This window comes from Argiope bruennichi, chromosome 10, assembly GCF_947563725.1.
Source record: "Argiope bruennichi chromosome 10, qqArgBrue1.1, whole genome shotgun sequence".
Taxonomy (NCBI): Eukaryota; Metazoa; Arthropoda; class Arachnida; order Araneae; family Araneidae; genus Argiope; species Argiope bruennichi.
In genome coordinates, this window is record NC_079160.1 from 119,704,816 (window position 1) to 119,721,630 (window position 16,815).

At 29.7% G+C, this 16,815-nt stretch overlaps 1 protein-coding gene across 1 annotated transcript in view; it reads left to right on the top strand.

Annotated features, from left to right (window-relative positions):
* The window catches only part of LOC129987760 (1-phosphatidylinositol 4,5-bisphosphate phosphodiesterase gamma-1-like), a 73,231-nt gene that overhangs the window by 16,261 nt on the left and 40,155 nt on the right, over nt 1-16,815 (top strand). The window contains exons 7-12 of the mRNA XM_056095700.1: nt 3,309-3,389; nt 8,220-8,321; nt 8,814-8,929; nt 11,558-11,643; nt 14,103-14,217; nt 14,425-14,510. Coding sequence (XP_055951675.1) covers nt 3,309-3,389; nt 8,220-8,321; nt 8,814-8,929; nt 11,558-11,643; nt 14,103-14,217; nt 14,425-14,510 — 586 coding nt within the window. The remainder of the gene's footprint in view (nt 1-3,308; nt 3,390-8,219; nt 8,322-8,813; nt 8,930-11,557; nt 11,644-14,102; nt 14,218-14,424; nt 14,511-16,815) is intronic.

A 16,815-nucleotide genomic window follows, 5' to 3' on the forward strand; every position in this document is an offset into this window, starting at 1 on the left:
CTTAATCATGCACTTAAGATCGATTTTCTTATTCATAAGTTTGAAATAAAATAAAGAAGATTCTAAATTTTTTTTTTCGAAGCTTCATTGTCTGAAAATGTTTCGGCTAAATTAATTTTTCTTTATATACTTTTAAAAATTTACTCTTACTGCACACACACAAAAAAAACGTATTTAATAATGTCGCAGCAACCACACTTACAAATTCAGCAATAAGACAATTCTGCAATAAGTTTTGTGAAATATGCTTAAAAATATTTTGTGAAATTGTAAAAAATAAAACAAAATTTGAAATAAAATATGTATGCTTGACACTTACTTAATTAATTACTTACTTTAAAACAGTTAATGTTTTTACAGCATTATGCTCTGAGTTAATCACGAAAAGTTTTACAATTTTTATCAACAATAAATATAAAAGAGAGTTAAAACTTTGAAAATACCTCATTTACTTTCTTTTTTACCCTAGAAATAACTACGAATAGCATTTGGTAATTCTTGAATCAACATTTTACCTTTTAGAGAACTCTGAAGAATTTTGATTTCATTTTGTATGCAGAAAATTACAGACTGAATGCAAACTTATAAAAATCATTATTTTAAAAGAGTGAATATTCAAATCCACGGGCTTTAAAAATATGTGCAATTGTATACTTCGCAGCTAATATTTAGTTTATAGAGTTTCAAACAATGTCCATATTTCGCATTTCAATATCTAAAAATTCCTACATACAAAGATCTAATAATAAAAAATACGAATTTTTTTTAAGAACAAATTATTAATATCAGAAAATTATACGTATCTCCTTTTTACAAATGGTGTTTAAACTATGAATTTTTTTTTAAGTGAAAGCACATTCTTAAAAGTTTTTTTTTTTTTTCATGCTGGTAACATGCGGATTTGATGATCTAGAGGGTCGTAAATGATTGAAAACGGAAAAGTAGTTTAGAACCTATATTTGAAAAAAATTTAAAACTTGAAGAAAAATAAAAGTTTGAAAATAAGGAATTTTATAGTCTATAATTTGATATAAGCGCATAGTGTGAGAACTGGGGAGTTTTAAGGATATTCAAGAAAAACTAAAATGGGAACCAGAGAACATCGCTACAACATCAATACCGATGTTGCAGAGAACGTTGTAAAATTCAAAGACAGACTCAGAGCAAGGATAATGGGCATTAAGTAGATTAATTACCAGAAGAAAAGTACCAGTAGAAAAATTACCAGTAAACATAGGGTCGCAGTTAACGCTTATTCAGTGAAAATCGCAAAAACAGACGTCGTAAAGACAATGAGTCTGGCGAAGAGAATGGCCCTATGAAAGCGACGATTAGGAACAAGGTAATTGAGAAGAAGCCTTCTCCTATGTAATATGAGGAGGCTTGAATATGTAAGTTTTCCATGCGTATATTACTTAAAATATGTAAATTTTTCATGCGTTCGAGAAAAATAAAAGCAGCGAAAAAGTATTTATTAATGAACATTGTCGACTTGATGGTGGTTATACTTCATTCGCAAACAACGAGTCAGATTTCACGAATGTAACTAAAATATGCTGGTGCTCCATCATGCATTAACCAAATATTTGGTGTTCCCTGCAGTAAATCCGGAGGAACGTGTTGAAAGAAAACAAGATATTTTTTGCCGCTGAGGCGTTCGGGCAGGTCCAAATAGAAGACTCTGCCCATATGTTAATATCTAACTTGTATTGTAAATTCGACGAGAAAGTTATTTGTGGGGGTTTCGAATGACCAAATATTTGCATTGTGAGTGTTGAAAACACTTTATCTCGTAAAGCACGCTTCATCTGAGAATAAAACTCTAGCAGAAAAGTGGTTTCTGTGTGTATCAAGCATCCAGCGTGCGAACTCCATCCGATTTGTGATTTTCATTGAAAAACGTTACCTGCGACTCTATGTTTTCTGGCAATTTTTCTTTTACTTAATGCCCACTATCCTTGCTCTGAGTCTGACTTTCCAATTTGATAACGCCTCTGCAAACTTTGGTACTGATGTTGCAGCGATGTTTTCTGGTTCCCATTTTAGTTTTTCTTGAATATCTTAAAAACTCCACAGTTCTCACACTACACGCTTATATCAAATTATAGACTATAAAATTCCTTATATTTTCAAGCTTTTATTTTTCTTCAAGTTTTAACATTTTTGCAGTTAAGGGTTCTAAACTTGTTTTTTCGCTTTCAGTCATTTACGACCCCCTGGATCATCAAATGGGCATGTTTACTGCATGAAAAAAAAGTTTTAAGAATTTGCTTTCACTTAAAAAGATTCGCAGTTTAAACACCATTTGTTATTTTTTTATTAATATTTTACAGTTTCCAACAGTTCTTCGACTCTCTCTATTTTTGCGATTTTCACCAATTAAACGTCATTTGGGACCCTATGTTATATGGTGATTCTTTATTCTCCTGATGTCTACTATTACCCCTCTGAATTTGTCGGTCGAATTCGGCTACACCCTTTATATATCAGTTGGATGAAGAACTATCAAATTTGGCATATAGTTGGTTTCATAATAAATGTCCACTTAGGAATGGTCTTCTTAGTTTAACTTTTAGCAAGTTTTTTTTTTTGATTAAAATATTTTATTATAAGAAGTTTTAACTTTTTAAAAGTTATAATTATTATTTATTACTTTACATTTTTTTCATTTATAACTTCAAAGAATATCCCCCCTCCCACAATTATTTTTACGTATCTTTATAATGAAAAAAAAATTTGATTCTTCAACCATGTCAGTTTTATTTCAATATAATTTTTTCTCCAATTTAAATAAATTTTCCGAAATATTTTCAAATTAAAAACACTTTTTAATACTCCAATAACATAATTGATACAAACACCTATTAAGATAATAGTAAATTCATTCTTTTGATACAGTTTATTGCTGCTATCTAGTTAAGAATAAATTTGAGAAATTGAGAAATAAAATGTACAAATAAAGTTTAAAACTTTTCAATGTTACGATGTTTCAGACATGATAGATCTCTTACATTTTGTGTTCCATATTTGTTTATTTAGAAGAATAGAGAATTTTATTACTTCTTTTTATCATCAGTTGTCTTATATAAGTATTTATGTATTATCGCAAACCTGTCCCAAACCTTAAATAAATTGCAAAATTCGAATTTATTTTCCAAGAAAAAAGTCGACAAACTTCACCAATATACTTGCGATACTACACAAGCACTTTCACTTGTATATTTAATAAATTGAAATAAACTGAAACATGTATTATTTTAATTCATTCTCGTCGTTGCTTTATATCATTATTGATGTGTTTTTTTTAGGTATTTGATGGAGAACATACAAAAGATAAACCTAGAATCACTTTGAAATGGTTCCGAAATTTTTTGATAAAGCAGCAAAAAGTACGAAATTTTCATCAAGTATTTAAATCTTCTTGTGCAACATTTTCTAAGCTTTAAAATCAGTGGCAAAGAGACATGAATTTGCGGGATTATTTTATTTATTGTGGGTTTGAAGACTTATTTATTTTAAACGGATTAAATTTAATTCAAATAAACATAAATTTTGCATATTTTATAATACAATATACAAAATTGTGTTTGAACTTTAATAAGCGATTCAAACATATAAATTGATACTAATGAGACAAATACTGAGTCATATTTTTAAAGTTTTCTTAAAACTTTATTGATGAAAAAATGCATATTTATTAAAATGTTAGCACTGTTTTTCTACGGCCGGCGTCCTGGCCTAGGGGTAGCGCGTCTTCGCCGTGGTCTGGACTTCCCGAGTTCGCGTCTTGGTTCGGGCATGGTTGCTCTTTTCCCTGTGTTCTTTCTGTGAGGAGTATGAAAGAGCCCTCCCCCCTCCTCTGTAAAAAGGGGTTGTACTAGAAGTGTGTGAGTAAGGGCTGAGCTAGAAGTCAGACTTCTGCCTTCGGGTGCTCAAGGGCCTCAGAAACTACTGCACAAATTCGGCTTAAATTGCTGACTTCGGGCTTGTCTATGGCAAGCGCCATAAGTAACAACTGTTTTTCTACGAAAATCTCACAGCAAACTTGAAAAATTAGGCTATCACTTTTGCCTTCGTTACCGACGAAAATTCTAAATTATCCTCTTATAACAGCTGGAATTGCACAAAAATTTTACAGTTGATTAACATATCAATTTAGATTTCGTATATTGAAAAGTACCTCTTTGTTGTAATTGATACTTGTAAAAATGCAGTTTTGTTCACAATGTGAAGTGGATAGGTTCTTTAAACTAGGTAAATATAGCATGCGCTCCTTTTCGAAGAATATTTTTTGGAGGGGAGGATTATAAACCCTTAATATGCATTATATACACTTTTACCGAAAAATCTAATTTGTCTTTCAAACACCTTTTTTCTGACCAACTTAAACAAAAATTTGACATTAAACTGCAGTTGTAGTCACAAAATCATAAATAAAATTTCATTTATTTAAGTCATTATATTATCGCTTTTACAGCTTAGAAAGTAGAAATAGATAGGTGGTTAAACATTTGATTGATTAGATTTCAAATTTGATTAGACGTTAAATCTGAGTACCAAATTATTTCTATCTAGCTCTCTTTGTTTTATAGCTATCGAGTTCACTTGTACCATGACCTCCGAGAGATAAGGCCTGCTGGCTGTTGTAATGAGTCATCACAGCTAGGCGGATGCGCCGAGAAGGACGGAGATTAACATAACGCGTAACTTGCGATGTATAGCGTTATGCTTCCTCGACAGTTTTCGTCAAATCTCTAAATTATCAAATAATTGCATAGATATTAATTAAAAAATATTACTTTGTATTTAAAAAATTGACATTTAAATGACGGTTTGAGAATTTTCGATATTAAATATCACATTTTCTTAACAACTTTCGTTATTAAAAACACATTCACCGAATTATTAAATAGGTGCATAATAATTGTTTATTTACGAATTATTTGTTATGCGTTTGTGTAAAATAGATGTTTACATTAAATTTTCTTTGAAATGAAAACTTTTTAGTTCTCAGAAATTTTATTTTTTAAAAAAGGAAGCTAACTAATTGTAAAATATTTATATGTAGGAAATAAAATTTCTGTAAACAAAAAATTTGATTAGTAACATAATGAGATTATTCATTCATTTTTCATGCTTTATATAAATATTGGATTTAAAATTTTTTACTAGAAATGTTTGTTTAAAAAAAAATATAGCAAATCTATGAGCTGTACTTGTATAAAGAAATAACATATTTAATTAATAAATATGAATGAATTAAGAAATTATAAAATATGAACCAGATGAAGACACATATTAGTAAACATTTATTTATTTCAACATAATAGCAAGGAAAAAAAATACAATTATTCAGAACTCGTACATATACAAAATAGAAATACTATTAAAATGTGATTAATAAACCATTATTTTTATGCACTATATAAAAAAATACTATTATTTAGAATACATATATACAAAATAGAAATATATCAATAAACATTAATTTATTTCAACATAATAGCAAGAAAAAAAATACAATTATTCAGAACTCATACATATACAAAATAGAAATATTATTAAAATGTGATTAATAATCAATTATTTTTTTGTATTATATAAAAAAGGTTCATTACTATATGAAATAAGTACTACATAAAAAAAGTTCATTACTATATGAAATAGGTACTATATAAAAAAGGTTCATTACTATATGAAATATGTACGATATAAAAAAGGTTCATTACTATATGAAATATGTACTATATAAAAAAGGTTCATTACTATATGAAATAGGTACTATATAAAAAAGGTTCATTAAAGGTACTATATAAAAAAGGAGTTCAGGTTTACACTTCAGCAGATTAATTACTCAAAAAAAAAATCAAAGAAAAATTTACATTTGTCAGTAAATACATCTTCTGAATTTTTGATAATAAATTCAATAATATTAATTTTGACATTCAATGAACTTGATAATCTATCACAGGGATCCTTTTCATAATAACCAAGAATATCAAATATTTGATTTATATTATTAACTTTAATTGGTAATGGGAATGGCTCGTGTTTCAAAATCCTTTCTCCCATAAATGATGCATTTAAAAATAGATCAATATTAATACTTACAGCATATGTTATGGTAGGAATGCCATCATTAACAGATAGGTAGATGAATAACATATTTTCATTCTTTTCAATAATAGTCCAAAAGGAAGAAAAGGTATGGCCTTTAATACATTTTTAATTCATTAAAATTAGTAAATGCAGTTTTGCTGTCATAGTTCTGTTTGGAATTTAAGTTTTCAGTAATGGAACGTTCAATTTGGACTTGTTATAATCGTTGCCTCTTTTTTGAAGGACTCTCTCGAATTGAGGATGTTGATGATGACAAATATGTTGGGCAGCCAGGAAAAATACTTGGCACATCATTTTCTTTCAGCCTGGGCTTCTTCAGAGGAGCATATAGTTTTCCCAGTATTTTCATCGTAGAAAGTAGTTCTTTAAAACACTTCACCATCTTTAAAATGTCTTTCACATACCTGAAAGAAAAAGAAAAAAAATCGCTATCATGTAGAATAACTTTTTATATTTATAAACCTACAAATCAAGAGGAAATTTTTTTTTAAATTCTAAAAATGTTTTAAACTACTGCTTAAAAATCAGTTATTTTCATGCTTTATTTTATAAAAAATAAATCTGAGTGGCCTCTATTTTACATTAACAAAATAGTGAAGCTAGATTGAACTAAAATTAATGCATCTTAAATAAATTTTAATTAAATCAGAATGACATTAATTTTTTTTACAAAAATTAAGACTGTAACTAACACATTATAATATTTTACACCTAAAAATAATTGAAACTATTTCAAAATATTAAAACGTATTAATTATCAATGCTAATATGTGCTAATCTTAGAATTCTTTGTAATGGTAAAATTTTTTCTTGGAATTGCATGCAGCAATTTCTCTCTCTCTCTCTCTCTCTCTCTGTTTTTAGAAAAGGTAAAGATTATTTACCAAAAAATAAATGATTTAATTAAAATAAAAGTTCAAATAAAATAATATAAATTTCTTTGTTTATAGATATTCATAGTGATATTAATATACATTGTCACTTTAAAAATAAAACTCACTATCATGATTAAAAATACTTAAGAGATAATGGATGCAACTTTATAAATTGTAAGCAACTAAATAGTAAATAAAAGATAAGCTTGAGATTAATTGATGAAAAAATTTAATAAAGAGATTATTTAAACAGAAATTTTATACCAAAATTATGAATAAGAATCGAATAAGTAAGAAGCTTGACAGGACTATCATAGATAAACAAATGATAGTCTAAAAATTGATTCGATTTTTGACATAAAGAAATAGAGAGTTTGTATAAATAGATTACAGGTATTTATTCTTATTTCATTAATTTCATTCGTAATCAACGCTACATCATTGAGAGAACAAGTAATATTGAAAAACTAAATCGTAATTATAATCTGTAGTTAAAACAGAACGTGATGAACAAATAGGCTTAACAGTAACAGATTCAATAACACTTTAAGTTTATATTGAGGATTATAAAAGAAATACACTTACCTTCAATAATTTGTATCCCAAACTTGCTTTTGCGTTTCATTCATTTCAATATAACACCATCTTGGATCACGAAATAAATATAAAAATAGAAAAAAAATGAAGGCTTATAAACGCCAGTCGGCGTTCACTTCGCGCAGAAAAAGTGCAGAGTGACGATTGTTAAACGGCTTCTCGATCGACTAGCAGCGATGACTCATGCAGGAGCGGCTCGTAGAGCCAGCAGGCCTTGTTTCTCGGAGGTCACGCTTGTACTCGAATAATAGGATAGACAAACTTTCTTTAAATGGATTTCTTCCAGAATTTGATAGAAATTCTTTGATTCAAACTTTCTTTAATGATTCAAACTTTCTTTAATGATTCAAACTTTCTTTAATGATTCAAACTTTCAAAAATGATTCAAACTTTCTTTAATTTCTCCAAAATTTGATAGAAAACTGCAAATTCGGTGCAAAATCTATAAACTAAATTTCATTCAAAAAGCATTCTTGAGAGAAAAACAATAATAAGTCAATTTATTCCGCACTTAAAAATGATGTTATGTAAATTGTCTTTTTCAATCATTATATTGTGAAAAAAAGAACCAGAGTAAAATATATGCAGTTGCAAAGAATCTATTTATGATGCAATTATTTATTACAGGATCATGATGCTACAGATGAACAAAAAGTTAGCCAGCTCATGAGGGAATATTTTCAAGATCCAGCCAGAAATATCCAAGAACCATTTTTTACTGTCTCCGAGGTTTGTTACAAAAAACATTAAAACATAAATTTTTTTCGTTCACTAAATTTGGTGAATCATGAAATTTTCTTTTCATATTCTTATTTATTTTTTTAAAACTGGTATATTATTTAGTTTTAAAGTTATTCATAAATTTTTCAGCAATAAGATATTATATTAAAAAGGTTTTTATGAAATTCTTCTTTAATTTAACAACAAATACTGAGCTACTTTGCTCATTAGATTATGGACCATTAGATAGTTTTACATATATCTGAGTAAATATCATCTAAGCGGAACTAAATAGGTTACTGCATGTATATATATTGGAAAAGTACACCTATTAAAAGCTAGATAAAGAAGTGGCTATTTTGGCTGATAGATGATCCTTTAACTCTGATGTGTGTGTGTTTCACCTTCCTTCTTTTTAAATTCCCTTTAGAAAATTTGTAATATTTGATCTTAGCATACTAAAATCTTGTAAATAATATAGAAAAACATTCTATTTTTTAGTTTATAGATTTCCTCTTTTCAAAGCAAAACGACGTATGGGACGAGCAACACAATGAAGTCAATCAAGATATGACTCAGCCCTTAGTCAATTACTGGATTGCATCATCTCACAAGACGTATGTAATTACCTCAATAAATAAATCTGAAAATGTCCTTTTCAATTTGAAACTAATGTCATATAACTTAATTTTAAAAATGCATTTTATAAAACAACTATCTGCCTTTGGTAACTAGCTTCTTCTCCCGGAATATCATATTTCTGATTTGTTTATTACCAATACGGAATGCACAACTATTGAAAATTGCATCTTCATTTGAAATGACGGAGAAACATGAATTTAATGACAATTGTAATTTATGCTAAAATGTTATCTTTCTCTATATTTGCTTTGGAAATAAAGTATAAAGCATCAAAATAGGAGAGTTATTGCTTAAAAAATTCAAATACTTGTTGCGTTTAAAATTTAAACATGATTTTGAAAAAATGATAGCTGTCAAAATAGATGTATAATGTAATAAATTTTATGAACAGTTAAAGTTTCTTTTTAATTTTTCGAAACTCACATTCTACCATTTGCAAAATTGTAATAAAAATAAATGCATGTAATTAAAAACCAAAGTAAAAAAAAATGTTCTTTACTTCCTTACAGAAAAATATATGTAGAGTGCGTCATAAATTCGTGCATATTTGGAAAATTCCTTATCAGAGAAGTAATGCTCGGGAAAAATTTCGATTTGCTCAAATATGAACAGAAAGAGATTGAAATTTTTTCTATGTAAAAAAGGCTTCCAAACATAACCAAAAGACGGCACTCACACACTTTATTGAATGGAATACTAAAATTAGTACAGCATTTTGAGAAAACGGGAAGTTTTAAAAATAGCCGACCGATTAGTACACCATCCTTGAATATCGTCCATATCCATGTTATGAAATGTGCCATGAAAAAATTGGCAGGCGAAACATCAACGGGGAGCTGCAGTGCTCATGAAGTTTATTGAATAATAGTTGTTGTTGTTGTTTCTTATGGCACTTTTCATAGACAAGCACGCTGTTCGAAGACAGCCGATTTAACCCTGAGGGGGAGCGCCTCTTGTTTCTATAGTAGCGCCATCTACGGCCAAGAGAACGACTTAGCTATATACACGTCACAACCCTTTTTACAGGGCGGACTTTATTCACTCATTTCGTTCACTTAACCACAGATCGTTAATTTAGACCTGAATGAGAGAACGATCACCCCTGATCCAGTACCCCCAGTGGTATTACTCTCGATATGGGAGACTTTGTGACCACGACAGATTTATACGCGAGTCAACCACCACACACGCGGGGAGTCTTCGGCCGGCGGTGTTCGAACTCGCAACCAAGGGACGCGAATCCGACGCTCTACCAACCAGGCTATCCCGGCCTATTGAATAATAGAGATTCCGGAATCGATGATTCGACGTATTCTGAATAGAATCTTGAATCTATATCCTTACTTCACCAGTTATTATCTGCAGATACAAATGAAAGATTAAAGTTTGCTACATGGCCGCTGTAATATAGCCCATGGAGCCTAACATATGAAGATGGATGAAATATAACCCTTAGTGGAAGCTTTCAATTGAAATAATTGAAAGCTTCCCATAATAATTACTGAACATCATATGGATTAATTAAATCCACTTTTCAATACAAAGTGACATCAAAAGGCGAAATAATCGTACACAGGAGACGTCAAACAATCGTGAGTACCTGACCATGCCGCTGAAATATCCTCAAGTGACAGTTTTTTTTTTTTTTTTTGTGTGGCTTCACCACGTTTTTTATTCTGTGCCTTATCTTTCATTTTTTTAAGAGTGTTGCCCTGTATTCATTTGGAAAACCTATAAAGTCTCTACAAAACGGTATATTACGCTTTTGCATGACCACATTGGGCCTGCATTCCAGAAAAGACATGCGTTAGTGTTGTCAGTTCATGCTGGATGGTACCCCGCCCCGCAGTGCACGCGAAGTTAAGGCATTTCCTTTGAGCACTTTCACTGAGGATCGAATGGTTAGCTAGTTTTAAGTTTAAGTGTCCCTCAGAATTGGCCTTTGCAGAATTTTGGTTATATGGAGGCTATAAATCTCCTTTGTATTATTGAGTGCGCACCAGCTGCTTTGGTGGAATTGAAAGCTACCATTCACTGGTGTCAATGCCGATACTCTACACTCAGCTTTTATAGGCGTAGTGGCGTGTCTGGTTTGCCTAACGCCTTATGATGTTGATCATCTTTTATTTAAAAATAGATGCACGTCATTATGATATTATGGTCTCTTTTACTGTCTGTTTGTGTTTACTACATTTGCATAAAATGTTTTAATATGATGTGCCAGTTCCATTCTTCGAATACTCACATATCAGATTAAAACGTCATTTTGTTTACTCTTGAAATGATCCTTTTTATGCACGGAAGGAATCCAATATCCCTCATATCATATTCGCCCAAGCCGAAATGTTTTCCTAGCACTACTTCTTTCATAATGAATTTTTAAGGTTGTATTAATTTATTACGCACCCAGTATTGTTAATAAGTGCGGGAGGATATCTAAATTATCCATTTGTGAAATAAAATAAAAATAAATTATATGTATGAGCATATTGTTCGTTGCAGTTTGTGCACAACTTTTGTACTGTAAATATAAAAATATCTCTTTAACTGTGCATTAAAAAGGATTTTGTTATTGTTCATTTTAACTGTTTATCTCCATTTAGTTATCTTAATAGTGGTCAGTTAAACTCAGAAGTGTCAGTTGAAGCCTATGCCAGATGCCTTAGAATGGGATGTCGGTGTATTGAATGTATGTATAAGCTCGTTTTTCTTATTCTTACTCACTAGAAGGTGAAATTTAATTTGTATTTTATTTATATAATTATGTTGATAAATTTGAAATGTATTGGCGAGTATTATTTATAATTATTTTCAAGAAAAGAAATTCAACAACTCCGCATATTTTAAAGAAAAGAATCTCCGCATGGAATTCTACTCAGTAAAGTTTGTTTTTCTGAGAGCATATTACATTCTAGGGCACGTGAGTTGCTTTGTAGGCAAATATATATATATGAATTGAATGCAGACATTTAATTTTTCCAAGTCTCTTATCTTAATAATGACAAATCTGATTATATTCAGAAAATAATATTGATTTTTTTTTGTTTGGAATAAACATTAATATATTTGATGTGTTGATACCTATATGTAATAGAAGGAAAAGCAAATTTTATACTAATAATCACTTAATAAGAATATAGGACAATAAAATACTTAAAACTGAATTCCTTAACTGAAATCCTTAAACATGCATTCAACTAATAATTTAATTCCTTAACTGTTATTTTAAATTAAAAAATTAGCGCATTCCTAGACGTAAGTCTGCTGATATGTGAAAATAAAATCCACTAGAAAAATGCGCTTATGTTTGTTGCATAATAACCGAAAAATTGTCGGACTTCATTTCCAGATTTTATATAAAAATATTTTGAAAGGATGCTTTCAAAAGTTATTCTGCTTCATTAATATTTTTGTAATCAAAATATGTACCATATAGTACAGAAAATAATTTTTGTTACAGAAAAAAAAATGTTTGTTTTTTAATTTATTAAAATTTTCATAATTTTCTATATTAACTTTAAGATTATAAAAAAAGGCAATCTAGGCTACTGAATTTCTTATAACTTCAGAAGCTTATATTTCCTTCTTATTATTGTGAAAATTTCATTGCATTTTTTATTATTCTGGCAAATTTAGTGTTTGTTTATATTAGTAAATATTGAATATTATTGGATTACCTATTAATACTATTATGAATAAGTTTGTTTAATTTAGAGATTATTAATTTTTAAACATTGCTATCCATTTTGGAAGCCTATTCTATAGAAACCCGTTTCATCCTTAGAGCATTGATTTTCTTCAGAGACGAATATACGCATGCTTTCCGAAAGAAAATTTATAGCTGAAAAATATTTAATATTAAGCATAATAAATGTTTACAAAAATGATAATGAATCACTTCAAAATCTATTCGTGCACAGGTTCATTTGAAGGGTCATAACAAAAAGAATTTCTGATTGGCTACATAGGGTCTGACGTATTGTATGAAACAGTATGAACCTTAAACTGTCATAGAGAAAAGGAGATTCTGATTGGGTGGATAGTGTCTGACATGGTGCATGAAAACGTAACCTTAAACTGTCATAGCGAAAAGGAGTTTCTGATTGGGTGGATAGTGTCTGACATGCTGCATGAAAACGTAACCTTGATCGGTCATAGGGAGTAAAATTTCTGGTTGGCTGCACAAAGTCTCAAGTACTGGACACACAATCTAGGAAGATAATAGTGGAAAGGAGTTTCTGATTGGGTGAACAGGGTCTGACGTGCTGCATGAAAACGTATCCTTGAATAGTCATAGCGAAAAGGAGTTTCTGATTGCGTGGATAGTGTCTAATGTAATGCATGAAGATTTAACCTTGAACAGTCATAGCTAAAAGATTTCTTAATGGGTGGATGATGTCTGAAGTATTACATGGAAACATAAACTTGGTCTATCGTAGCGAATATGAGTTACTCTTTGATTGCAAAAGGTTTAAGTACTACATGAAAACATAACCTTGAAAGGTAACAGCGAAAAGGAGTTTCTGATTGGCTGTGGTCTGATGTACTGTATGAAAACGTAACCTTGTCAGCGAAAATGAGTTTATGATTGGGTGAATAGGATCCGACGTACTGCATGGAAACATAAGCTTGAAAAGTCATAACGGAAGGGAGTTTCTGATCGAATGGACAAGAACTGATATACTGCATGGCAACGTAACCTTGAACGATCACAGCGAAAAGGAGTTTCTGAGAGGGTGTGTCGTGCATGCAAACGTAATCGATTCCATAGATTGGAGCATCAACCAATGCGGTAGATGTGTTATATACAAAAAGCTCTTTGTTAATATACGTCATCCTATCATTGAAAAGACATTTGTTTTGTTTCTTCATTTCTTGTCGTTCGATACAAGCCTTTGTGCACGAAATAAACTTTTTTCCCTTGTTGCTTTCATGTGGTTTGACGAAGATTGTAAGCCTGTATCACATTTTTCGAATTGTGACACTTATATTTATAGACATTAAATCTCTTATCGCTATTATATTTTCGAGAACTCCTGATCTTATTTATTGAATCCCACTTCTATAAAATTTTCAAAAATTTTTGTTAGTAATATTCACGCTTTTGAAAAAGTTTTCAAGCTATTCATTTACGAAAATTTTTCGCAGTGGAATGCTGGGATGGACCTGACTACATGCCTTTTGTCTCTCTTTTAAACAGAAACGGAACTAAATTTATGGATGCTATCAGAACAATCAAAGAGCATGCATTTGTTACATCTGAGTAAGAGTTTTTTTCTTTTTTTATGATTAGTTTTTTTATGATTAACATTTAGTGTGTGTTTCTTCTCTTTACATATTTCTTTCTTTCTTCTTTTTTTTGCAAAAATAGATTTAATTTTTGGATACAACCATTTAATGTGTAATTTTTATATAGTGTTATCAACTTAAAAGTGTTTCCCTCTTTCCATTCGTCAATTTTTTTGTTTAGGTATCCAGTAATTTTGTCGATTGTCAACCATTGTAATTTAGTTCAACAAAGAATTATGGCGGCGGCACTTCATGAAGTTTTTGGAGGTAAATTATTCTAATAAAATATATATGAATGAAATATTTTATCCTTTTCATTTTTTAACAGTTTTAACATTTTATAACGAGACGAATTTGGCGATCATTTAACTGTCAATGGTTGCTAAAATTTGATTTAAAATCTGAATCTTATTTCCTCCGCATTTATAAACCTTAAATTTTGATAGACATACAGCCCGTATTACATGAAAATACATAAAAAAGGAAAAGAAAAACTTTCAGCATTGAAGTTTTGTGCATGCTACAGAACATATTTCAACATTTTTATAATATATCGAACATTACACAATAAAAATTCAAATAAAAGCAATAATTCTCATAAATACAATAAGAAAGCAATTTTCAAAATAGCAGAACGAGCAGATATATATTTAATATGGGGGATTTATAAATGTTCAATAAAAAAAATATATTACACAAGAGAGCAACAATGTTTAAAATTGCATGAACTTAAAAAAATATTTGATCTCAGCTTATTTCTGAAGTTAAACGAATTAATGTATAAGAACATTTTAGAAAAATTATTAAAAACTTTATTTTGATTTATGAAGAAACTTACTTATTGTTGAAAAATAAGCCGGTTCTTCTTAGCTCGAACATGAACAACGGATGAAAGATTCGCAGAAACCATGAAAACGCTTGAATTTGATAAAATCAGTAAAATAATTTTTTTTAATAAAATATACGTATATAAATGTTTTTATAGATTATTTTTGAAAAAAGGCAAAATTCTACATCTCTATTGGTATCAAAAATGATAATTTCATAAATTTTTCAAAAGTTTAGAAAACACTTTGATGCTATAATATTTTTTCAATTACTATGGAAAAAACTAAAATTTCATTTTAATTTTATTAAAATTCTAAATCAAATGATAAAAAAAAATTGCTCCAAACTATATATTCCTACCTTCCAGAATATATCTTTACCACATTTATATTCCTCAATCTACAGAAAAATTCACACACATGTGGACTTTATATTAGGACCTAATATAAACCATTGACCTAATATAAACACTTTATATTAGGGGATTCCACACATCATGTGGAATCCCCTAATATAAAGTGTTAAACAAATAGACTCAAAATAAGTGGAGATATAAGAGAGAAAGATTTAAAGGTTGTTTCAACCTATGCAAATGTTGCAAACAGGTCACACGATTAACATTTTTTATTTCAGTCTTTATTATGGTATCTTTAGTATAAAGAAAGTACAGTAATTGTTAAAAAAATTCGAAATCGAAATTTTGACGAATCTCCGCCTTTTTAACCTCGCTGTCTTCGAAAAGCACATATTTGGAAAATGTACGTCTGTCTGTCTGTGACAAAGATAATTCGAAAACGCTTGGGGTTTGACGTCTGAAATTTGGTGCACGGTATTTGCACCAAACTTTCAGATTTCTATCAAATTTTTAGTCTGATGAAATCCGTCTGTCTGGTTGTTCGTATATAAATTAACACGATAATTACAAAGCGAAGAGAGCTAGAGATAAAATTCGGTATATAGATTTAATATATTGTCGACATTTTCAAATTTTGAGCCAAATACAACTACGGTTGACCGTTTGTCGGTTAGTAATTTAAGAAAAACGCAATGATTTACATATCAAATTGTGTATGGAATTTTATAACTACACGTCAGTTTTGTGTAAAATTTTGGTTTCAATGCGTTGAGAAAAATGCGTTTAAAACATATTTGGGTACTATTAATCGAAAGCCAGTGATTAATTGCCAAAAAACTTGTCAAGGATGGCACGAAAGATTCTGTCAAAATGTTAAATTCTCGCTAAAGTTTAAGGTTTCGTAACTATCGGACACCAAGTGAGGCGTTCTCTGGGATAAAACTTTTATTAGAGAGTATGCGAGAAAGTTTTGGGGACACGAAACCCGCTGATTAATGCATAATATTTTGAGTAATGAAACAAGCTTAATTATAAATAAATAACAGATAATAGTATTTTCGAAGCATATTTTTTAAAGTAATCAAAACTCTTGGGTAACTAATGCAATATTAATGAATTACAGTACTGTGCAAATTAATTGGGACAAACACAAAAATTTTCACAAATGTTGTTTAATTAGTATAGGTTAACTTACATGCCCAGTATAGCAATCTAATGTAAAATATGTCCTCCTCTAACTTGAATGTGATCCTGTACACGGTTTGGCATAGATTCCACTAAATTAGGACATAAATTTTTGATCCCGTCATCTCGAAACCAAACTTTTATAGCATTCTCAATCATTGCTTTCTTTGTTGAGCAGTCCATTTTACTCAGATGTCTCATTAC